This window comes from Epinephelus fuscoguttatus, linkage group LG1, assembly GCF_011397635.1.
Source record: "Epinephelus fuscoguttatus linkage group LG1, E.fuscoguttatus.final_Chr_v1".
NCBI lineage: Eukaryota > Metazoa > Chordata > Actinopteri > Perciformes > Serranidae > Epinephelus > Epinephelus fuscoguttatus.
Window position 1 is genome coordinate 28,861,968 of NC_064752.1, and position 26,478 is coordinate 28,888,445.

Consider the following 26,478-nt stretch of genomic DNA (forward strand, 5'->3'; position numbering starts at 1 on the left):
TTAGATTATGGGGGTGTTTAGCCACGTCAGTAAGTTTCCGATCCAACATTCACACCTCTCTCACATCCTCATATTGGTTAGCTGTGAGGAGATAAAGGAGCCAGGGTTTTAGCTTTTTCTGTCACTTTCATGTGAGCAAACAAGTGCAACACTATCAATGTCTTCCAGGGGTGACTGTCTGAAAATGTACACTGTTCTACCCATATTTACACAATGCCACAATATCATACCCCACCCCCCACCCACCCCACACCCCACCCTTTTCTATGACTGTTGGCTTTTCACTTGTCCTTCCAGTGTAACCTTTCAAGTGATTGATAAACTCTTTTCATTTTCAGTGTGGTCCAAAAACATGTCGTATGAACCACCTCTTTTCTAGTATTACTAAGAGGTTATCTCCCGATCTTAAAAGTGAAGGCAATGCAGATGTGCCTTAAACCTGCATTTTTTTAATGGCCAACAGGGGGCGACTCCACAGGTTGCAAAACGGAGCCTGATTGTATAGAAGTTAATGAGAAAATTACCAAACTTCTCACTTGATTTATTACCTCAGTAAACATTTCCCTAATGAGTTTATGAGTCTATACGCTAGATTAAAGTCTTTGTCAGTACAGCATGGTGCTCATTTTGTAAATTACAGTTACAGTTACATTTAGAGTCAAATAGATGATTCAGCAGGGTATGCTTTAGGGCGTGGCTTCCTCATGACTGACAAGTCGCTACCATGGCAGTTTCCTCAGGTTCATGGTCAGATCCACCCAGTGGTGTAGCGGTAGTTGATGAGGTGGGTGTACTACTAGGTAGATGGGTAGGCTACTGAGAAGGAAGTGGGTATACTCTTTTCCAGTGGCTCTGTGGCTGAGGGGTGGGTATCTGTAAACGGCCAGAAAAAGAGGTGGGCACACCCAGTATACCCTCCACAACACCAGTGGATCCATCCCTCGCTCCTCCACAGCTCCACCCTCTCCTCCAAATGGGGACGGTCAGAATTCCAAACTCGAGGCTTCAGAACAGATGCCCACTAACCAATGGGTGACATCACAGTACCTACATCCGCTTCTTTTATGCAGTCTGATTGTAACCCAGCCCATGTGCTGTACGAAGCTAACAGGCTTCTAACTGTGCTGTACAAATATGAGAGTGGTATCAATCATCTTATCTAACTCTGCAAGACAGCACATAAGTGCATTTCTGAAAATGTCAAACTATTTCAGCAAAGTCATACATACAAACTATGGATGCCAGATTTAACTGTGACAAAACAGATGAGGCAGTAGAGGAGGCCTCAGCTTATTAGCAGGACATGATGAGGCTCTGCTATGAGCTCCACGCAGGGTAAATCTCAAAGCTAAACCTCAGTATCAATATACTGTGTGTGTTAAGGGACTGTTACCGACAGCTTGACACCTCTTCTTTTAACAGGAGCTGGAGAGAGCGAAAGTCAAACCAACAGCAATGTGATGCTTTTACGCCTCATGTTCACACACATGTATGCTTGCACACAGGCATGAACACAGACATACAACACACTGGATTATGCTCATGGTGTTGGCTGTATTATCAGCTGCGATCAATATATTCATGACTTTTCTTGTGTGGAAATCCATCTCACAGTGAAGGCGAGAGGCTGCAGCCACGTACACACACCTCGATTTACAGTCTACATTCAGAGATCATTGCAGTCGATTTCAGACCGGTGGCTGAAATGGTCATCTTGTCTCAGTGTAACAACTGATGGCAGGAGTTCAATTCATGTGAGCACGCCTTTGTGTGTGTGTACAAGCCAATGTGTGAATGTGAAACAAGTGTGAATCATGTGTTTTTAGCCATGCTTACACATACTGTACATGGCACAGAAAATGATTACACAAGTGTGTGTATCAGAAGTAAATGTTAACTGGTAATATATACAATACTATATTCATTTTTACACAAATTCTCTATTTGTTAACTGTGATCATGTTATTACATGTTTTGTGTACTGGACAGCGTTGAAATGACAAATTACATTATGGAGGCATGGTGGTGTTAGATGCAGAAAGAAGAGAAAACTTTTTGCTTGATTACAGAGAGAGAGAGAGAGTATATAAATGTGAGTATATACTGTCAGTCAGGGTAGATGAGAAAGCCAGAGAAGGTGCTGTATTTGTTGGTGTTTCCGCCGTGAACTTTGCCGCCGTCGAGCTGTACGCACACTTCATCCCCCACATCCAGGTGCAGGATGACGCTGTTGGAGGCGTAGTCGTAGTTCTGATCCGCATCTTGAGCAATTGCACTGGCCCTAACCTGAGATAGAGACAAAGAAAAGATGTTGATCAACTGCAAAGATGGAGAAAATAGGTGATGATGTCATGGAGTGCTTTGGTAGCCGAGTGGTTACAGGGCATGCCATATAACCACAACTTTGTTGCATGTCATACCCCTCTTTATCCCTCTCCCATGTCAACACTGTCATCTGTCAAGTGAAGGTGAAATGCCTAAAAAAATGAAAAGTGATGTCATGAGTGTGTTTTGCAGAGTTTTGTGGCCTGTGGTGAAGCAGCTGATTGTCAATATGCTCTGCTATATTTTTTCATGGGCATTTTAAGCCCTTGTTATAGACAGTGAAGAGATGAGGGAGATATATGTAGCAATGGTCCCTGGCTCTAAGTCTCAAGGATATAATAGGAACAGTTCACCACAAAATCAAAAATACATCTCTTCCTCTTACCAGTAGTGCTATGTATCACTTGTTTTGGTGTGAGTTGCAGAGTGTTGGAGATGTCTGCCTTCTCTCGAATATAACGGAACTACATGGCACTCTGGCGCTTGTGGTGCTCAAATCCCCTCCCACCCTAAAAAATACCTGGTTAATCCACAGACCTTGTTGTTGTGAGCAGTTTCATGAAGGAACTATTTAGAGTGCATTCAAAGCTAGTGTTAGAGCTCAGCTGAGCAGGTCACCGTTAATGTTTACATCTTGTGCTGTCACAAGCACGCAAGCTTGCAAGCAAGCATGAGGAGAAGCATGCACCACAAGCCAAGTGCCATTTATCTCCACTATATTGATTTTTGGGTGAAGTGTCCCTTTAAATCTTCTTTTAATCTCTGAAATGTATTTTTTATACCATATTACAAGGACCTGTTGTTCTAACTGAGAGTCTTCATGCATCTTCCAGTGGGAACCTCCGCATATTTTACAAAAATGTGAGACAGAGACGAAGATTGAGGTTGGACAGAGGAGGAATGTAGAGCAGTGTTTCATATCTATTTTGAAATGTGAGGTGATGGCATGATTTTTAAGATATGTACACAAACACAACTGCAGGTCAGTGTTTTTGTTCAGATATGGAAAGTTGGACCCTCATTTTGTTTTTAAATTTCAGTACTAAATGACACTGAACCATTTAACTCAACTCAATAAAGGTCTTTTTGTTTGTAATGACTCCTCAAGGCAAGATAATACATCCCACCTATTACTATGTACTACAAACTATACAAACACCACCAAGGCATTTCATAATTTTTTTTTACGGAGTTTCACTTCAGTTTCACAGCAGTTTTGGGCCCAAGCCTGATTAAACATCAGAATTCCTAGTATGAAAAACATTACTTTTCTTTTAATATTAGAACTCTACAAGCTCAAGTTAATTAAAGTCTTTTCGGCACATTTGTGACACAAACTCTGACATGCACCCAGTTGCACTGAATGTTCAGCAGAGCCCTAACACTGTAAAATACCATATATATTAAATAGAGATAGTATAACTTTTCTCCTCACTAATGAGAGGTGGGTGTCAGGATGGGTTGATGGCAACACAGCCCATACATTATTCATAACATTACATGGACTATAAGGTCTGTATTTAAAAAATAAATAAATAAACACATGGTTAATTCGATGCAAACGTGACCCATTCAAATCCAGGGGAATTTGGGAAATTATGGCCCAGCTCAAACCTGGCATGTTGGGTTGGGCCCAGTCAGGCTCGGGCAGAGAATCAAAGCCTGTTCACTTTATCTGGATGTAACCGGTGCCATTTTATTTCCTGTTTCGTTCTGTCATTTTGGTGTAATGTCATCAGTACAGATGCCTTCCTCTCCACTGGGTAGATAGATGAGATGTGCAGTGATCTTTGGCCTCAAACCTCCATCCGAGAGCACAACCTGTCTTAGCTGCCATCAATTTTTCCAGAGGATTGTCGCTCACGCCTGATCCACCTGTTGCAGAGAAGAGGCTGATAGGGATTGTGAGGAAGGCATCAGGGAGGACATCGGTTCATTTGTTGAGCAATTACAGTGAACAGAATGAACGTGCAGACATACACATGTTGGCTGTCGTTGTTGAACTTCAACAATTGTTAATCCGTGGCAATGAATTTCTGGTAGATTTTGGCCGTTATTTCACAGGTGGCTATTCAGCTTTGCAAGGCTCACATATTTACCTTCCTGTTCCTCCAGAATGTTGCAGGTTGTTCTAGGGTTTGTTGTGGCCTGAAATGCCATGATGCAGTGTTCATGAGCATTTTTTGCAACGAAATTGTGAGTGCAAATAAAAATTGCAAATATATTGTCGGCCCTGTCTTGGTTTCGGGGCCTCTTGTTATGAGCATTCAGTGTGTCAATAAAAAAGTTGTGATTCCCACTCACGTTTTTACCTTTGCATTATTTAAACAAGGTCAACATTTGGTCTTTTCTCAAGACATGTTGTCAAGATGATGAGAATCATGATTTTTTATTGAGTTCTTATTGAGTTTCTGTGGGACCTGATTCCCTGCACCACTAAATAGGCAGGAGGTGTGCATGTTGTCCTTGACTCATCCAGCATTCAGTGTTTCCCATGCTGTTTAAAGCAGGGACATCTACCTGAGCTGCTCTTCTCCTGGTCTCTCTGATTGGTTAGCACAAGCTAACTCAGCAGCAGCAAAAACGGCTTGATTACATGTATGTTGTTAAACCCGTTATAACCGTTGGGTAATGTTAGCCGTATGATGCTTGTGGTTAGCACTGTCACTGTGTGTGACTTTGTCCCAGGTGCTGAGATCACACTCCTGCAGCAGGAGCCCCATGATATACAAAGGGAGAGGAGGGGCTGAACAAATCAATAGAGTGCTCCAGGGATGATGTTTTCCTGTAGGTCAACGCAGAGGTTAGCGGTGCCCTGGTTCCCTCATCCAAAAGCATCTGGGACTTTTCCATTGGAATTAGGATTATTGCAGAAAACAACCTCTGTTGCAAACAAACATATACAGTATAATACTTATGTGTTTTGTTCAGCAAGATAATTTTCACAAATAAACACCACTTTACTGATTTTTGAAGCCTAAATGCAGTTGTCAGAGGTAAAAAGCAAACGTGAGGCTGTAAACAAACCACACCATGGTTGCATGACTTAACATCCCTATCATAGCAAGCTATTTGTTTGAAACTGCCTTTTCTTAAGACACATGAAAGCTTCAAAGGTCATGAGTGGCGTATTAACTGACATGTTTTATGTTGTAGAACAAAATGTGAAAGTCTCTTAAGCTTGTGTTAATCACAGACCTGATTTCAGGCATCGAACCAAAAACCCATTAACAAAAAACTATTTACTTTGAGACAAGGGAACTGGTTTTAAGACTCATTCCGGTGGCACTCTACACACTGCAGCTCTACAATGAAATGAGATTTGACCAGGCAATTGGTGGTAAATTTGTGGTGATAAGACAAAATTACAAAATTATGCAGAATTCAGAGGGACTGGCTGGATTTGGGGTAATCGTTACGATTGCAATATCCTGGAAGGACTGACCTTTGGTGAGGTTGTTAGCAAAATCATTGCCTATTTCATATCCAGTTGATACGGAGCAACATTAGCATTTATTCCTGATGGATGTAAGTCCAATATTTGCTCTGTTTTTAGTATGGTTTCTGGTCTGAACCAGTTCTGAGGATAATATCTGTCACTTTAGCTGCTAGATGCTCCTCACTGTTGCTAACTTTGACTGTCTGCCACTTACTGCTTTGTAGGTAGTGTATGGTGGGTTCAAAGAGCTTTTCACTGAAATTACGTTGGTAAGAGTATACCAAAAGAAAAAGAAGAAAATAATCAAAACTTGTGGGCTAGACAATAAAACAAAAACAATGAGCTGAAAGACAGGCTTCATAATGATGAAGGGAACTGTGATCAGTAAGTAATTCTCAGTGGGTTCATCACTGCTAGCAACCCTTATCACTCTACGCATTTGATCAGTTGTTATGAAAATATAAACTGAAGGGGAACACATCTTTGAGTCAGAGTCTGAGCCGGGTTTGTCTGCACACGGGTGGCTGAACTGGTGACTAGTAGCTAACAGTGCTAGCAGCGTAAAAATGGCAACAGTGCTGACAGAGCTAAGGTGTTAATTTGGGCAAACTGAAGAGTGGGTGCTTCACTTCCACATCCCATAATCGGGATGGCGTTATCAGTGGTAACCACAAGTAATGCAGTATGACAGTGGTTAGGTAACACAAACAGGGACTCACATGCTATCCCACCAAAAACAGAAAAGCTCAGATTACAATACACACAGAGGGAGCATGACACCATTCTCTGCTCAGGATGCCATTACTCTGCTATATCTTTATAAAGCAAATACTAGTTAGCTGCTATATTGATGTTCGCATACAGCTCCATTAAATTTGAAGAAAGAAAATTACATTTACAGCGAGTGCATCAGTAGCTCTTGTTTGGCAGAATTATTTGGAGTTTGACAAACACTTTTCTATTTGATTTTTTTTTTTAAACACGAGGAAACGGAAATATTTCTTTAAATTGCAAAAAGGGAAAAAAGAGAAATTCTAACATATATAATGTTAAACATAGACAATATGCACTGACATGGACAAAAACAGTCAGACAACACCATAGCCTGAAAATTACTAAGCAATAAACAACATAATCAGCACCCCAATGACACAGTTACAACAAGAGCTTGACATTAAGAGCTTCATAAAACTGGCATCAATGTCTGCCATCCAGCAATATCTGATATTCAAAGCCAACAAACCAAGGATAAATTATCTGGTGTGAAGACCACAGAACCTGGAGTCTGACACAATTTTAAATAGTGATATGGTCTGATGAGTCATTCTTCACTCTTTTATGTACATCTGGACAGGTTTATGTGTGTGGATGTGATTAAACATGATGCTGGGTCTACTGGTATGACCAGATATTCAAGATGAAGTCGTTGCATCAGACGATTACTGCACATGTTTACACAGCAGTTAACACAAATTTGATACCACTAAGCACAGATCTAACGATGCCCGCATATTCCAAGATCAAAACGCTCCCCTACATGTTACTATGAAGAAGTGTTTTCATTATGACCTGGCTGAAGGCAAACCCACAGATTTGCTAAATGTAGTCGCATGTTTTGTGCTCAAAGAATTGGCTTTTCTTCATTTCAGCGTGGGTAGAGAGCTGTTTTAATAGTGAATAGGGCAGCCTAGTTCATTATGTGGGTGATTCTGTTAAAGCGTACTTTTGGTATTTTTTAACATGGACCTTATTTTCCCATGTTTTTGTGTCTTAGTGAGTAATGGCAACAACCTTTTTTAAAACTGGTCCAGTGTTGAGAGATACTACAACAGCAGCAGCAGCAGCAGCTGCGAAACAGGCTGCAATATAACCACTCTGGGCATGTTCACACTGTCAATTTAAGTCCACTAAAAGTGCTTGTTTTACGACTGACAGGCTCAGATTATTATTTTAAGTGTCTGACAATTTGTGGAAAGGATCCCAACAGAAATAGACCCTTTATTAAGAATAAGATAATTTTTTGTTTAATCGCCATCACTAAACACATCAGATTCCATTTAAATAAACATTATGTTTAGTGTGTATAGAACCAGTATATTTTCACGTCTAACTGGGTAAATAAAGGGTTTACTTCAACCTAGTCTCTATATACAGACTCTACATTCAGTGAATGTAGAGTCTGTAGGCAAACCCCGGAGAGATCTTGCCTCCGGAAGAAGAGTGGAAGAGCCCTGGTTTCCCGTTGTAGGCTGTTGTAGTCCGCATGATATTGACCAATCACGTTTGAGCCGGCTGCAGTTGTTGCCAGGTTAAACGGTCCGTGCGGTGAACTAAGGACTACGAGGAACTACGAGGCGGAACATAATTGGCGTTACTGCAAACTCTGAATCCATTGCAATGGTTCAGCATATTTACTTTTATATAAACAGAAGTTGGAAACGGAAATTCGCCTCCTCCACCCAAATCAAACCAGAATGCCAAAAAATTGGGGGTCTGCCCCCAGAGGCTGTATCGCCACCTGCTGGAAGTCAGACACTGAATACAGCTGATGGGTTCTGAGAATGACTTCAACCTAACCAGGGTTGATGATTGTTGGAGCAGTGGAAAGATAAACGCAGATGACTTTTGTAAGTTTCATTTTGTTTCTTAAGACATTGAAGGAAGTGTGTTTTGCAGGTTAGGGTTAATAAAATCACTAGGGTGTTGGATTTAGTGCCATCTAGGGACGAGGTTGCAGATTGCAACCGACTGAAACTTTTCTTTTCTCTTGTAGAAGTACGGTGGTCGACATGAAAACAGAAAAATGCTGATGGCCAAATCTAGAGCCAGTGTTTGTTTGTCCATTCTGGGCTACTGTAAAACAACATGTGGACTCCGTAGAAGAGGACCCGGTCCTTTCTACCAGCTAATTCTAAAGTAACAAAAACACAGTGATTCTTAGTTTAATAAGAGTCTGGTGAGTTTGGCTATAGCGATTTTGGGGCTCATTCATTTGTTCATTATCCATAACTGTTTATCCTGTTAAGGGTCATGGGGGGGCTTGAGCCTGTCCCAGCTAACATTAGGCGGGAGGCAGGGTACACCCTGGACAGATCGGCAGACTATCACAGGGCTGATACATAGAGAGAGGGACAACCATTTCTGCTCACATTCACACCTGCGGACAATTTGGGGCCACCAGTTCACCTCACTGACAACATGTCTTTGGACTGTGGGAGGAAGCCAGAGATTCTGGAGAAAACTCGAACCTGTAACCCTCTTACTGTAAGGCAGCAGGGCTGATTTTGTGGCTGTTAAAAAAAAAATCATACTCTTGAGCAATAAGGTCTATCTCTGTAGGGATCCTTTAATGTTGTAAGACACTTTGGAAAACATTCTGAGTCTGTCAAAGGCAAAACAAGTTAGTGGATGTAAATCGTCAGTTTATGATTGGTTATTAATTGTCGATGGTTACATTGCAACCTGTTTCACTGCTGCTGGCTGCGGCCCTCTTGCTCAACACTGGCCCAATTTCAAAAACCGTTGCTCCAATTAGTCACTTGGACACAAAAACATGGGAAAATAGGGTCGGGGTTAAAAAATACGGAAGTTACCCTTTAAGTTCCAAGTTGTTTTTGTACCCAGTAAGCAAATCTGCTTATAATAAATTGCACTATCATTTGGTAAGTAACCAACTATTCAAGCAGAAGATCCATTTAATAGTGGAAAATAAAGTACACAAGCACATACATATTAATGAATGCAAATATGATACCCTCGCTCCATCCTTGTCTCCAGCTCTGGGTCTCACTGAGGATATGGTCCATCATCTCCACCAGTTATCAAGCTTCCCTGACTCTCTTGTGATCACTAAGACAAATCAAACAAGACTAAACTACCCATTTCTCCTCATCCCCCATTCAATGAGGAGTTTTTTTCCACACCCATTTCATCAATTCAACCCAATATATTTCTCCATACAAGCATTTCTCGCATGTAGAGATGGTGAACATTTTTCTTCCGCTCCTCGAGACAGAAATGAATCGATACATTTCCTTTGTTTTAATTCAACTCACATCACTCCATTAATTGTTGTCTCTCCCTCCACACCTCACGCCCCCTTCCATCACCCCTCTCCCATTCGCTTCTGCATTGCTATCTCTTCATTCTGGACCCATCTATCCATCTTTTTGTGTCCTTACACTCCAATGAGATGCAGGTCACGCACACATTTTCTCTCCCCCGCCATGGCAATGTTGGCGGGAGCAGCGACTAAGTGTGTCCCTGTCCGGTCTAAATCGGATTGATTAACGGCGTGCTGCTGTGGCAGGTCTCCTGAGGACCCCCCCTTCCCTCTGCACCCCCCACCCCTCGCAGCATCCCTCACCCCTCCCTACCTCCAGATGTGTCAGGGTGGGCTATACACGGCTGCAGGCCTCGGTAATTGGTAGTCGGATAGCCATGGCAGCTCCCTGCCTAATAGGTCCAACTCCTCAATAACTCCATACAATCACAATAAATGGGGGCACAGGATAGGCTACAGTGGTCAAATGGGCCCATGAAACACTAGCAGGAGGTCAGGATTAGAGCCCCCCAAATACACACACACACACACGCACAATCTATCTTGCTCTTGCTCTCTACATCTCGATAAGAGCAGCTCTCTTTGTTTTTTATGAATCTCAAGTGAACACCTGAGAAAAACCACGTAGCATATGAGACGTTTTGTTATTTTATACTGTTGGACTGTTTTGTTCTGAAGGGACTGAACAGCTCCCCTGAGGAGACCTAATAGGTTTTTCGGAAAAATATAACAGTAAAGAGATTCTGACATCTTGTACGTCCAACATCTGTCTACATGGTTGAGCGGCAGGATTCCCCTGACAGTATTTTCAGCTGACTTAGAGGCTGACAGGCTGCTGTAGCTTGCTACGACTACAGTATAGTATTACAATTAAAACGGGTTTACATCTCTGCATGTGCATGGACGACATTATTACAATCCCTCCTATTAAAATATGTGATTAAACTGCATGCAGTACGTTAAAAAAACGACTGCTACTCACTTGTATCAACCATGTTTAAGGGTCATGCAGAAGTGATATTCACACCACCTTATTGAAATGGCCTTCTAAACACGAACAACAGCTAATTATATTTATCAGCCAAAAGGACACAATGTTATTTATGGCTTCTTATGGTTGACTTCCTCATGAGACATGTGGGTTTACTTAGCCTTGACATTTAATATGTTATGATTAATTCATGGTTGCATTCTCCTCCTATATAGTGTAACCCACTGGACAAGTTAGCTATCTTATACATTTTATGCACATATTTTTTTAGAGTGTGGCATTTAAAATATCATCACAGCCATCACCAGTATTATTGCCACAAAAGAATGTAATTAAATATCTGAGCTGTATTCAGTAAAACAAAAAGTACTATTACAAAGTATTTGTTTATGATAAAAATGTCTTGCCATCAAATAAAAATTCAAATATGTGTAAACAGTATGTTAAATGGATTGCAAATTGAGAAAAATAAATACATTTACTCAAGTACTCTTAGGTACGATTTTGAGGTATATACTCTACTTGAGCATTTTGATTTTATGCAACTTCTTCTACATTTGAAAGGGAAATATCGCACCTTTTACTCTAGAATATTGTATCATTCACAGGGGGCATTTTTCTGCAGAATGCATAATCTAACTGGAATACTTTAAGTACTTTGTAAAAGCTGATAAACTGATCTTACTAAAAATAGATAAATGTAACTATTTTTTAAAAGGTATTTATTTTATACACACCTTTAAGTTTATACCTTTTTAAAAATCTGCTAATAACACCTTTGTGCTTTAATTTAAGTAAGAATACAAGTAAAGGACTTTTACTTGTAATTGTTTTTTTGTTTTTTTTTACAGTGTTGTAATGGTGCTTTTCATTAATTCAAGGATTTCAACACTTCCTCACCCACTGTGCAGTTTATTATAATTTCTTGGACCGAGCCCAAGTTGGTGACATTGCAGAGCTTTGTGACACTGAAACCAGCACAGATGAATCTGCAGGTTTGGCTGTCAGCAACAATCACAGTGAAACCCTGTTTTCTTTAAGTGCGCAGGAGGCACCGGGGCTTTGGGAGTGAAAACAAGAGGGAAAGGCAAATCAGGATTATTGTCAACAGCGGCAGAGATTGATAGCGACGAGGGAGTGAATTTCTGTCTGTTGGCCCAACGCTGTTCTGACTTGATCTGCTGCTGGGGAGAAGGGAGACCCGCGGGACAATAGAGAAGATTACACTGCCTCCACTTTTCATTAGGGGGCAACATTAAATGAGAAGAGAATGACTGAGGAAGGTGGGAGAGAGAGAAAGAGACAGAGGGGAAATTGACAGCATAGAAATAATTCACAAACAGTGCTAAATGCTCAATAAAATCTACATTCTCAGCTGTGAGCCACTGATTTGTGTGACATATTTAAGGGCTGACACATACTGTATTTCAAATTTATTTAGCTAAAGATTTTCATCATTTTTATGTGTATCGACCAAATATCAAAGTGTGTGTTCATAATGTTTATGTCTGAGCTTTGTCTCAGAGAAAAATGATGGAAGGAGGGCGTGGAGGTGAGGAGAAAAGAAGGATATGTGGTGAAATGGAGGGCGTGTAGGCAGAAATTTGGATAAGGACACACAGGCGGGCGAGCAGCTGCATGCACTTTTAACAGTCTAAGCACAGGATTCGGGTAAAGGATGCCAAAGTTGAGAGGGGCTTTGAGTGATGGGGAGGGAGCTTGTTGGATAACAAACTGATCAAGCATGCCTGCTTCAGAGGAGGGGGTGGGGATATAAATGAGGTTGGGGAGGCGGGCTGTCCATGTAGTGTGTTATTTTTTTCAGTTTTGTTTTGTTTCGCAGTGGTGCCTTGATCCTCTGGTAATAAAACTGACAGGATTCATTCACTGTGATGTACAGACCTCTCAGAGCGGAGCGAGGCGATTGAGACGGGGTCTCTTAAACTTACCTGAGGGACCTCTGAGGGTGAACTGGGAGACAGAAGAAGGGCAATTGAAATGGCCCTTTTTTGTGAAAGCCGCTGTGTTCTCACCGCCTCCACCTGTGTATACCAGCCCGAGGTGTCCTGTTTCTATTATGCAGGTGGTCATGTAACCCTTCTCCTACACTGCAGACTCACACACTAATTGGCATGGTAAATGTTAATATTTTGCCATGACACTCAAGACCCACGGTGTCAAGATGTTGATTAAAAAGTCTCTAATTGGCTCTAGACTGAAACCTTTGAGGGTAGAAGAGGTGTCTTAATTGGATATAAATGGGCTCTGTGGACAATCAACCTGCAGAGCATCAGAGCAAAACCTCAGCTGTGGAGGTACATTATAGTATTCCTTTATGACATACTGTTCACTGCCTCATATTAACTCCCCATGTTTTTCACAAAGGTATGTGCACAGGGACACAAACAGCAACACTCATTTATTGTCTAAAATCTGTTCACGGGTTGGAAGCTAATATCCCTCTTATGCTGACATACCTTTTTCATTTTAACAATCCAATGTACATGTTACCATTGTCAATATTTGCTCTACCACCATCAAACCCTGCGAAACACTGCTTTTTATAAAAGAGACAAAATCCTGCTTCCTTGATAAGAAGGAATAATGATATAATGGGCAGGCAAAAGGCAAGCACAACAAAGGCACGGTAAAACACAGTAAGAACCAGCCGAGTCGTTTTCAGTCGACAGAATATAATGGCCTCACCCATTATAACAGGAACATACATAGTCAAATAATGGCTGTGTGCATGAACATGTGTATAAATGTGTGTGTTCTCAGAGCAAAAGACACAACAAGGGCAAGCTGCAGGCTATATGAGAGGACCCGGTCTGTTTGCTCTACAAGAAAAGCTGTCTGAAAGGTTAGACTTTTATCCTTTATCATAAAATATTCCCCATTATAATGTGAGGCCATTTAACACTAAAGCAATGCACCACACAGAAAATCAGTCTGGATTATTAATCATTCTACCAACACAAGCAATCGTTGAGGAGAAAAACATGGCTCCCAAAAGGCAAAAATAAATCTGAAACTGTCTAATGAAGTGCCACATGAGGCCCATATTGACACCTTATCTGACGTACTGTAATCAGCAGCTTCCACCTCTCACAGTGGCCACATCACACCTACCTACTGGAGCCGTTCCTTTCCTCTAATTAAGTCAGAGCTTATCATCACCACAACTTTTAAGGGGTATATTTAATTATCGAACTTGTATATATACCTTATTAGCTTGTTTTCTTATGTACATGCATGAATCTTGGTTATCAGTTTATACATCGTCTTTGCTGTCTGCTGAGAGCCAGCCCCAAAGACATTAACTAATGAGACATTTATTCATGCACTATTATAAAAACCAAAATATGCACCTTTATGAGAATATATGGACCTGGACACATTTAATGCACCTTTTCTCCAAAGTTTAATTCTCTAGTTTTAATTAATCTTCCTCTCCAACCTTTACACCTTACATTGTTAAGGATGAGCCACATGTCAGACATTTTGTTGGGCTTTAATAAGGCACAGCATGGTCCACCACTCTCCTCTTCCAGTAAGATCCAACCTAATGCCAACACCACATAATGAGGTCACCGTGTGTCAATAGCAGATGAGATGCTGAAATGCTACTACCAGGGACGGTTTTGGAGTCAGTGGAGATCTGGGGATTGGCCCTAAAACCTTTGAATGAGTCTGGGGCTACATGTATAAACACATTAATATTATCATTATTATTATTATTAGTAGTAGTAGTAGTAGTAGTAGTAATAGCATTATTAATACTATAGATCTCCAACAAATTGAGCTGATTCGGCTGTGATCAGGCCACTAAATGGTCATTATCAGTGGTGATAGGCATCATAGATATGGGTTAATTGGGGCCTGCCACACCTACTATTGGGTTGAAAAGGCCATTATCAGGCCATGAAATGAAATTTTCTGTCAGAAAGGGCTTTAATGAGACTTTCTTCCTTGTGTGCGAAAGCCCCTGTATAGGGGGGGTTGGTGGCTCACAGGACTTTTTTACACAGTGGACAAGGGTTCAAGTCCCACGTGAAACCAATATTCACACCCATCCACGATCTTTTCCTGAACCTAACCTTGTCATTTTGGTGCCTAAACTCAAGGAAAGGTAAATAGAAACCTAACAAACAGGTAAAGACCATTGAACTGGCTGATAACAGCCTTCTGAACCTACAAGCAGGTGTAGCTGACTCCCACCACAGATAATGGCCATTTAATGGGCTGATAGCCTCCCACAGAGATGCTGATTGAACTATGTTTGTTATTGAGGTTGTAGCAACATCTGAACGTTAAACACTTTATTTCCTGCATTCTGGTAAATTATTTCTGCACCAATTTATGGTGGAAATGTCATAACACTTAATGCTTCAACTGTGTGTAATTGATCCTTCTTCTTTATGTCTAGATTGCTGTCATTGCTTTGGAGGTTGCATACTGCCACCACCTACTGAAAGGACAGTTCATCCCAAATTCAAAAATACATATTTTTCCTCTTACCAGTGGTGCTGTTTAACCGTCTAGATTGTTTTGGTATGAATTATCATGCACTGGAAATATTGGCTAACAGAGGTGCAAACGGAGGCAAAACTCTACACCTTTAAAGGTGTTTTGTCTGTTTACTAAAGCCAAACAAACTATGCACTTTCAGGTTTTGAAAGAAATCCTGATGTTAGCCTATTAACGTAGACATATATAATTATATTTTTTCACTACGGAGTGACTCTGTGGCTTCCTCTTATTCCAGGTTCAGTCTACACAATATTAGCCGGATAACAGCCCGACATGGCCATCCTACAGTGTTGGCTCAGATCGTGAACAATAATGAGTGTTGTTCATGATAATCCACTGTTGTGTTCCCTGTAGTGTGTCCTATAGATGACAACCAACGGTGCGTCTGCAATGCCTCACGACGTCCTGACAGAAAGACTAACATGTTTGATCTTCTTTCGTCTTACACGACTCTTCTTGTCACAGCGTCACTTTGACCAGTAGGGACACATAGCAATCTGCTGCCAAAGACAACTGTATGGCAACAATTCCCCAGCCTTTTTGATATTTCCTTTAGGCATGTTACCATGAGAGAGTGAAAAAAAAAAAGAAAATGCTGGCATGAAATAGCAGAGGCACTTAAGCAACCCCATGAGTAATGCCATTAGCATCAAGCTAGCAAAGAATGTTCATCCTTCATACTCACCACAATTACAGAGGGCACCAGCTTTATCTGAAACTGGCTACACTAGATACAAGCCTTAATTTCTCATTCCATCTGTATTTTTCTATTTTTATTGAAAAAAGAAATCTACTCCTATTTGCCCTGTAAAGTTTAATGCATCATGCCATCGTTTCAAACTCAACACTTTCTGAATCTGTTTGAAATTAAAAAACCCTTATTGTTTTCGGTAGAGAGAATCCCTTCATTTTCTTAAAAGACTTTTATTGTGAAACACTTATGAAACTGTTGTGGAGCACTCAGGGACTTGCTTGGTTTTCATGCGGTACTGCAAATGTAGCTGCTGCTATCTGGTGGCACTTTTATGTTACTACAAAACCAGTTCAGTTGGGACTTGAACACTTTTATATTAGTAATAATGAAAATAGGAAACGAATAATCCGATGACATCACACACATTGTGAGAAAAGACCAGCAATGATTGGTCGTGGACCAACTTGTGGCCTGCTGTGTCTGTCAGCCAAGTCTCGACAAGATTTTAGAATGCCATACTTGCCTAATCTGACTTAGTGACAGAACATATGTAGTCTGAACCCGACATCATTTGACGTGAGATTTTTTTGGTCACCATGAGAGAGTGTCACTTTCATGATTTTGCATTGGCATACTACTGTATCAAAAGTTCAGAGCGACGGACTAGGGCTGACCCAAAAAATTCAAAGCTTCGAAGCTTCGTTCGATGGCACAGGATTCGATTGTGAAAAAAAAAAATTCAAAGCTTCTGCGCTTTTTTTTCCGTTTTTTTGGGGAGGCCTTAAACGCAACACTAACCCCCACCAGTTCGATACTGACAACGAGCGCACTCAGAGCTGGCAGACATGTCCAAGAGATCATCAGATGTGTGGTTGCACTTTAAAATATGTCCCACAACCCCCAGAAAGCAGAGTGCCAGATTTGCCAAAAGCAATTGGCATATCACAACTCAACAACAAATTTGGGAAATCACTTGAAAAACTTAAGTAGTGACTAGTAGGCCTAATATGCATTTTCCAGTTCCACCGGTCCACTCTGAGTCTGGTGTCAGAGACACTTCTGATGCTCTGAGTTGCGCATCTGTTTGATTGTGCTGCAGTGTGCGTGAGGGTTTTAATTATTGTTCAATCAAAAGTTAAACACTACTTATCACCGACCATTAGTGTTTTTTCGTTTGTGAATATTTTTATCTTAATTCTAGTGTTGGAAGAAACTACGTTTTCGACATTTTTTTTTTTTAAAAAATCACCCACCCCCCACCCCCCCCTTGTTGAATGCTTCGAATTAAATTCGTTCTGATCTCCAAAGCTTTGAATGTCCATAAATGGATTCGAAGGTCAGCCCTACGACAAACATCCTCGTAACCATAGTAACTCACTCTACCTCCCAACTACAAGTGCCAGAAGAGCAAGTGACTGAGATTACTCTGAGCAGCATGGGAATAAATTACAATACAATAGATCAGTGTAGATTTTGCACTTTCCCCCTGGTGGCCTGAATAACTCACTAGATTTGTGGCCAGTTGCCTTTTAGAACAAAATTACCTGAGAGGGTCTGAAAAGTTGCTAACTCCAGCGAGAAAAATACCAGGTCGGCAACAGTGAGGGGGCGGGGATACCTACATTTGCCACAAATTATATCAGTTGTATGAGCTTATAGCTCATATTCAAATACATTTTGTCTGGTACTGAAAAAAGACCTGTAGCTAAAGAAAACAGTGCTGTAGCTGCAGCCTAATAGTCAGGCTCTAAACATGCCCCTGCCTACAATGATGTCATCAAAACTATGGAGTGCGTGCGTGTGTGTGTGTGTGTGTGTGTGTGTGTGTGTGTGTGTGTGTGTGTCTGTACTACAGGCTGACCAACTGACCAGCCTAGTTTCTCCCATATTGGACCAGCTATAAATATTCACACTTCCTCTCCATGCTCATCATTGTAAAGGGCAAAGTACATATTGGTGGTGAATTATATATCCATTGAAAAGGTCATCTATCTCAACACCAATCTTTTGATGAGTGATGGGACACCATGAGTGAGGATGATTCCTTGCCTTGACTGACTCATCACTGCAAACTTGGTGCAAATTTGCACATCAGCTACACATGTCATTGGCCAACAGCTGGCGACACGAGTCTGATTTGGTTCTTATATGTCAGTCATAGCTTTGTCTCCTCAACACCTCCAATAGGACAGAGAACACTCTCATGTTGCATTTTTTTCTCATCGTCCTCTGTCCACTCTCTCGTGTATATCCATCAATCCATCTCTCCCTTTCTGTCAGCCCACTTGTCTGTGTCCTGCCTTTCCCTGCAGTGATCTCTCCTTAGGATGTGTCTTATTCTCAACTCCCTTTGACAAGACATTGATTAACACACATATATCAGTCTGACAATTGTTGCACAGGCACACACACACACACACACACACACACACGCACACGCACACGCACACACACGCACACTCAAAACACACTACTGAAAGGCATACAACACTATAAAGGAATAGTTTGGCATTTTGAGAAATGCGCTTATTATTCACGGTTGCGCTCACATCTGTAGGGTAAATATTTAGCTTGAGCCCGTAGCATGTTAGCTTAGCTTAGCTGAGTGTAACAGTTTGACACTTAACCCCCCATAAAATGTCAAATCAAAATTTATCATCATCTTTACACTTTTGTTTTTGTATAAATTCAACAAACAACATATAAGGTATTAATCTGCTAATTAGTGTTGGGCAGTAATGCAAAAGGTTTTTTACAGTATTATAATTACTTATTTTCAGTGACGAGTAGTGAAAGTAATGATACAACAGTTGCTCATCCCAGGGATTTTACCAGTTTGTCCCCCTGAGCTGAGGGGAGAGACTGTTGCAGAGCGAGTTGGCTTGGTTTATGTGTTGGAGGTGTTAATCATTGCACCAGCAGAAGGGAGGGATGTTTGAGACTAACATTAAGCTAGCTGTTGATGGTAAATAAAAACTTCCTAAACATAAACCAATGCTGCCAAAATATTAAAGTTTTTTTTTATCGATATGTTAAATAGTCAACAAGCAGCGATCTCCGGGGCTGAGAAATGAAGCCCACGTGGAAGTGCCAAAAACTGCAGTTCCTCAAATGACCACTTGAGGCTGGCTCCAAAAGTGAGTCAGTCCCATAGACCCCCATGTTTAAATTGTTAACTTTACAGCAGAAATAAACATGTTTACAGCTTGGTACAAAAAACTGTTTTATCTCCATAGCTAATATCAACAATCATGACAGCTGTGCGGGGGCTAAATTTTGCCCGTTTGAATTTCATTAAGGGTTAAAGTTATGCGTTGATTAAGGGTGTGACCACTTTGAGTGACAGGTTGTCTGCCAATAGTCAGATCCACCCCTCCCTCCTCCACAGCTCCACTCTCTCATCCAAATATGGCCACTTCTGGCTAAAAAAAAAAAAACCAAGATGGCGACAGCAAAAATGCCAAACTTGAGGCATCAAAACAGGAGTCCACAAACCAGTGGGTGACATCACAGTAGCTACGTCCATTCTTTTTATGCATTCTAATATGTGATGTGGGGGTGGAGACTTTGTTTGTGGAGTTGTTTAAAAGAACATTTGAAGGAGCGATGCCGAATAGCCAAAGTGTAATGTAATTATGTCATTAATTCCTACTTTTGCTGTTGAGCACTTAAGTTAATGACTACTTGTTTACAATACAATGTTTTCAACAACTTGCCCAACGTTCATTAATGAGCTTTACAGGTACTGTTAAGTGTGTTCTGTTACCTTTGGACAGAGCTGGGCTAGCTGTTTCCCCATTTCTAGCCTTTATGCTAAGCTAGACTAACCAGCTCCTGTGACACAAAACTGTCAGACCTTTACTTCAGTGCTTGTTCTCACTCATAATCATCTCTCAGTGGGATAATGACAACTTCAAATCTACATGAACAAAATAACCATTCAGAGAGATTTTTACAGTAACAATGACAGAGTGATGTCTTTACAAGTCTCTAAATTGACAAACTTTTTCAGTGTTGCCCTCAAGGTTTCTCTCATTGACCTCAATGGCTCACTCTGTTACAAGAGCACTTGTCTATTCAGAGAAAAAAACATCAGGTGCAATGAAACTGTGAGGGCAAGATCAGCACTGAATTGGGTTAAATAATTTAGTTGATGGAAAAGATAATTAATGGGGAAGGAGTCAATAGCCAGTGTGGATGGAAAATTGTGTGTGTGTGTGTGTGTGTGTGTGTGTGTGTGTGTGTGTGTGTGTAAAGGAGGGGCACAGGTGGAGGGGAGAAGATCTCATCTAAAGGCTATGAAAAATTTAACAGCAAGAGAAGACAGGAATGACAATGTCTGTGAAGGCACGCAACAAACCAAGTCCCCCAATTATATCTGGCATTTAACTGTCTGTCCTCTTTACTCCGCACTTTATGCACATCCTGTCAAATCAATGAAATAGGGAATAACTGTTTTTATGGACTAGATCAGTCACAAATAAATCTATAATATAATGATGTGTGTATTTGGGAAGTCTATAAAACCAAAGCAGTAAAAACCCCCAATATATTTTATATTCAACCTGACATTTTATTGATTTAATCATAGTTGTGAGCACGTATGTTAGTTTGCTGAGAATCTCAAGGCTATCATAGAATATTCTAGTTGAATTTGAAATTGATTAGTTGTTTCAGGAATTTCTAACATTCTCTGTTTCCAGCTTCTGAAATGCAAGAATTTACTGTTTTTCTCTGTATTGAATCATTGTGAATTTAATATCTTTGGGTTTTGAAGTGTTGGTCAGGCAAAACAAGCAATTAGAAGATGTCACCTTTGGCTCTGGCAGATTGTGATGTCCAATTTTTTTCACAATTTTTAAGTATTTGATAGACCAAAAGACTATTAGAAAGAAAAAAAAATACTGTTAGCAGCCATAATTCCATATCCTTCTTCATCTCCATCTCTACCCAAATACCCATTGTGGTAACCTGATCTAACTATTGTGGGATGCATGTGGCAGTTAAGTGTCATTCAAGTAGCTAAAAATGTTAAAACAAATGTCCTTGCAATATTGCAATTATAAGAAAAAAAAATGTCAATGAATGAATTTCTTGGCCCATGCCATAATTTGGACAAAATTTCAATAAAATATGTCCACAAGTTTTTGAGATTTCCCACTAAAGAACAATCAAATTAAACCAGGTGTGCATGGGTGGTGCAGAAAAAACACTGCAACAAACCCATGTTTGATTCCCAGCTGTGGGCCCCATGATGTTGTTGTCGGTCATAGAAAACATTATTAAACTGTGACGAATGGTGGGAAAGCCAACAAGACCAGCTGCATGACCTTATAGCTTCACTTGTCACTCCTACTGATAGGCAGAGGTGTAACGTGAACCCCGGTAAAGCTCATTGTTGGCGATAAGAACCAGCAGGGGTGCGGCTGCAGCTTTCCATACGCCAACAGTAGGGTTAGCAAAAGAATGATAAGCAAGACTGCAGGAAAACAGAAACTCAAAAATTGAGGAAAACCTTAAAAAGTCCACACAAAACAATAACCAGATTGCTGACATAGTTAAGACTTGCATGTTCAGTGTTTCATTTAAGCTGTGGACTTTTGTTGCATATAACATATGTTTCCTGTCTATCTCTGATGTCTACCACAGAAAACAAACCAAACAAAAAACCTTAGACGTATAATGCCACACATCAAGCACTGGTCAGACAGTGACGCCATGTCCCCTAGCCAAAAATGCAAATCCCGAGCAAAAGCATTGTGGACATTGACACAACTTTCATTTTGGAGCTATCTTTGAACCACCACAATGGGACATCTTGATTGAATGTTCATCTCAACGTTTGCTGGTCAACTTTGCATGTTCACATAATAAGGAACAACCAAGCGGCAACCTCCTGGGCTGAAAAAATGATGCCAATGTGGAAGTGCCAAAACCTGCAGTTCCTTAAATGGCCACTTGAGGCTGGCTCAAGAAGCGAGTCAGTCTCCACAGAGCCCCCTATGTTAAAATGCCCAACTTTACAGCCGAAATAAACATGTTTGCAGGCTGGTACAAAAACTGATTTTTGATCTCCATAGATAATTTCAACATTCATGACAGCTGTACGGGGGATGTATTTTTATATAACACACCTGTTTACATTTTATTAAGGCTTAAAGTCTTGCATATTTCAAGGTGGAGCGGCTTTGACTGAGAGGCTGTTTGCGAGTCATCACTGCGGTATATGAGTGAGACATACCCTCCGCTCCTCCACAGCTCAACCTGCTCGTCCAAATATGTTCACCTCTGGCTTCAAAAAACCAAGATGGCAACTGCCAAAATGCCAACCTCTAGGCTTCAAAATGGGAGTCAACAAAGCAATACGTGACGTCATGGTAGCTTTGTCCATTCTTTCACACGGTCTATGGGAACAACTTCAAACTGGGTATTTTTCATATAAGATGAGTGAAGAAGGTTTCAATGGAAATTGCTGAGCTGCACCCTGTTGAAATTGTACTTGCTGTAGGCTATCTGAAGTCTTTTACGATGTTAGATATAAGCCTATCAGTGAACAGCAGCTCCGTAGTGTGCTGGTCTGCTTAGTAGCAAATTGCTGTGCGTCCATGTACTGTGTAAATTACCTGTAACATCAAACACTACTTGACTTGTAACAATGCAACACACATTTTTTTTTTCTTCTTCTCCGGTAATCCCCAGGACGTCACTCTTCTGTTCCGTAGCACACATGTCAGAATCAGGGCTCCTCAACAGAGTGAGGGCTTAGTACTTCAAGCTTGTCACGGATCTCCAGATGGAAGCATTCAAGGCTTTTTTCCAGGCATTTGTACTTGTTTATTTATTAGTGTTAAAGTCAGAGTTCCTCAGAGGACAGTAGCCAGCTGTTGCATTTTGGCTTTGTTCCACTGAGACATGGAGGATTGTTATCATCTTGATCGCTTGGCTGTCACTCTCTCTCTCTCTCTCTCTCTCTCTCTCTCTCACCCTTTGTGTGCAGGTTGTACAATTAATTGCAGTTTTTGTTTTCCATGTTAAGCTGTCCTTAGTCCCACCTCTGTTTCTGCTCTCATGCTGCTTTCATTCCCTCTTCTTTGTCCTCCAAAGTAAATCAATGACTTTTACAAAACCTTTTGGAACTTTTTCTGATTAAACAGAGGGTTGATATACAAACACTGAGATACAGTCATTTTATCTTAATTTTCTTCTAAATAAACAGCATTTGGATTATTTCTGCTTGATTTTATGGAAACTTTGCTTTAGACTTTTCTTTATCTTCATCAAAATTCTCTCAGTGCGTATTGTCAAGAAACAATTTTTGTTTTCAACATGGTCAAAAACTAAGTGCTAGTCAAACTATTCCACAATAACAGCAACACCTGTGCACAATGCTACCTTTGTGATCCTTTTAATTATCACAATTTGTTGACCCTGTGTCAGAGAGGTGACGTTTTGTCTCACCAGAAAAAAAACAGCGTCAGTCATTTCAGCAAATGCCAAAAAGCAACATATGTTTGAGTGACAAAGCCCTCTAGTGTCTGTCCATCTGGAGAAAAAGAGAAAGTTGTGTGATGGTGTTTTAAAGCTCCAGAGTCTGCAGAGGGTGGAGGTTGGTGTGGACGGAGGGGTCAACATTGGAGTTTGGCATGTGAGACTGCTGTCTGCTTCCTGTTACCTGTCGACAGTAAATGTTGGTTTCTTGTGACTGATGTTATCCTGACTTTAACAATTACTTATTCTAACCTAAGTGAAGGACTTTAACTTTGTCGTTTTTGTGACTAAACATAATCAAACCTTAGTTAGAGTGGTGTCTGATAAGGAAATGATTTCATTTTTCAATGTTTATGTTTTATAACTGTTTGAAAGTATTAGTTGAAAACTAATAACCACTGCTGCTGGTGGCACAGAGTGATACTGAATCTAACTGTTCTCCCTAGTTTTGGTTGGCTAATATCTGCAGAGTGAAAGTTTGTTTCCAAAGGTAGAACTTTCAGATCACAGAGGGACACTTCATACACACAAACACCCCACAGAAGCCCTCACCTGTCCGTTCTTTTTCAGATCAGCCCACATGCTCGTCCCATCACCTCCTCTCATCAGGACGTGGTAGGTGAAGTAGTAGATGCCAGGCAGAGGGCAGGTGAACTTGCCGGTGCTCGGTTCATAGTAGTTCCCTACGTTGGTCACCACATCATCAAACTTCAGTATTTCACTCCCTTCGTGTTGTTTCCGCAGGCCTGCGTAGAAGGCGATTTTGGGACTGTAGAATGATGGGCCATAGCCACCAGGCCCAGGTCCTGGTGGACCAGGGGGGCCCGGCTTGCCGGGCTCTCCGGGGGGCCCTTTAGGACCTGGAGGACCAGGAAGTCCAGGGCTCCCTCTGAAGCCCTGCTTGCCCCTGCGGTTTGAGAAGTCTGGGGGCTGAGGAGAGACGGGTGTCAGCTCTCCCTGTGGGGGGGTGAAAGTGTCACACACCATCTTGCAGCTCCCGAGCATCTCATAACGCGTGCCCCCTCCTCCGGACCCTCCCCCCTTGGTGGTGTGGACCAATAGGGGAATGGCCACCAGCAGGACCAGGACCATGGCCACGCCGACTCCAGCCCCGATGACACGTTTCTTGCGGCTGAGCCGGGAGGCGGCCAGCGTGAGAAAGTCCTCCTCCCCCTTAGCTGGAATGGTTGTGCCGGCCAGACTGAAAGCTGAAGAAAGTAACTACTGGATTGAGAAGGTGGAGGAGGAAAATATGTGACTGTGGGGCAGAGAAAGAAAATGCGGGGCTATTCTATAAATGGGACAGGCAAGTCTCAGACAGGAGAAAATCAGGAGTCAGGGGGAGAAGTTTTTTCCATTTCTTGGTGTTCAGTACATTTGTTTTGTATCCTTAAATATTTCAGTGTCCTCTGGCTCACGGTGTCAGAGGGCTGTCGACCTGTCTAAAGATAATACATCAATTTGCAGGACAAAAATAACAAATATTTTAAATGTATTTGTCAAAAATGAGCATCACCGTTGAGATGTTGGATTTTTGGTAACTGTTTTTTTTTTTTAAATCCAGCTCTGGGGTTTTGGAGGCTCCAGTGAAAAGCTTTCAGTTGATCAGGCAGAGAGCTGTCAGGTGGGGTCTACAGTATTCCCACTGGAGTTCATCTCACCCACCACATACGGGGAAGGGCGCTTTACTTGTCTGTCCACGAATGAGAAGAGAAGAACAAGGGAACTGCTAAATCTCTGCTCTTTTCTCCCTTCTTGTGTTGTGGTTGATGGGCTCACACCTCTCTATAGATGCTGTTATAGGAGCCGGGATTAGATTTATCTCAGCAGTCTACCCCTCCATCCAAAGTACAGATTTGTCACAGGTCGTGAAAAGGCAAATTCTGAGGAAAGGGCAGGCCAAATCGCATTGAATGTGGGACATTTCGTTTTAAATGCAGCTTGGATGAAGCAGAGAACATTTTATCGCAGCATCACAGGAGATCACTGAATGTGTTGCAATCTAGAAGGAAAGGAAGACACACAATTAAATAAGAACTAACAAAACCAAATCCCTTTGCTGTAAAACATATTAACGTTTAACTGAAAATGTAGAAACAGATTAAACACTTCCTTTTGTATTTAATGAATATATAAAATTGTATTCAGCAATTTATAAGAATAATGAAAATGTTATACAGGATACAAAGAGATTATTCATACAGTATCTTATTTAAACATGTGATCAGTGATAAAAGTGCACACATGAACCTCATTAATTTAATAATCAAACGCAGCGGGGTCACAACTACTGATTTTATGACAGGCCTAAATTCATTATGGAGAGAAGCAAAAATACTTCACTATACTTCTAATAATCTGGTTATACTAATTCCCTTTAATTAAAATGGTCATTTCAATTTTAAACACTCGTCCAGATTTAACCAGAGCAAGAGGAAATAAGGATTTCACCAGTTAACTTTTAAGAAACTTAAATCAGCTTACCTAGTTTTTTTTCTGTCTTTTATACCCGGTCCTCAGTGATATTTTTTCCACGCTGCGGGTTCAGATGGAAACGCCGCAGGAAAATCTGCTCCAGGACCGGAATGAAATCCCTCCAAGACTGTGCGCTTTTCACTGTCGCATCGGGTGAAGTTTCGCTGCAGCTACAAACTCAAAGTCACACTAATATTTCAACTTGCAGCATCTCATCCAGGACTCCTGCATGGTGGCCGGGACCGCACCGTGAAGGCAGCGCTCACACCGAGCAGACACGGAGGGAGGGAAATAAGAAATAAAAAAAGAGTAACAACACAATGCAAAAGTCGCGCAGCGCTCCCTCAGATAAAATCACACATTGCGACGAGTTACTTTTGCAGACTTTCGCCCCGCAGAAATCCCGCTGCAGAGCGACTTTATTTGCAGAGCAACAGTTCACTCACTTGTTGTATTTTCCGTCCTGCTTC

General features: G+C 41.2%; 1 protein-coding gene across 1 annotated transcript; it reads right to left on the minus strand.

Moving 5' to 3' along the window:
- Nucleotides 1-282: 282 nt before the first annotated feature.
- c1ql4b (complement component 1, q subcomponent-like 4b) lies at nucleotides 283-26,469 on the minus strand. The gene is made up of 3 exons (XM_049583514.1): nucleotides 26,018-26,469; nucleotides 24,086-25,535; nucleotides 283-2,286 (listed from the first exon to the last, which is right to left on the minus strand). The coding sequence occupies exons 2-3, from the start codon at nucleotides 24,623-24,625 to the stop codon at nucleotides 2,107-2,109; spliced, it is 720 nt and encodes a 239-aa protein (XP_049439471.1). The 5' UTR covers nucleotides 24,626-25,535; nucleotides 26,018-26,469; the 3' UTR covers nucleotides 283-2,106.
- Nucleotides 26,470-26,478: the final 9 nt, after the last annotated feature.

Excerpts from the sequence above, each read along its gene's own strand:
- c1ql4b (XM_049583514.1), bottom strand. The coding sequence starts at position 24,625 with ATGGTCCTGGTCCTGCTGGTGGCCATTCCCCTATTGGTCCACACCACC. Across the intron at positions 2,287-24,085 it reads ATCTGAAAAAGAACGGACAG|GTTAGGGCCAGTGCAATTGC; the intron begins GTGAGGGCTTCT and ends TCTCTATCTCAG.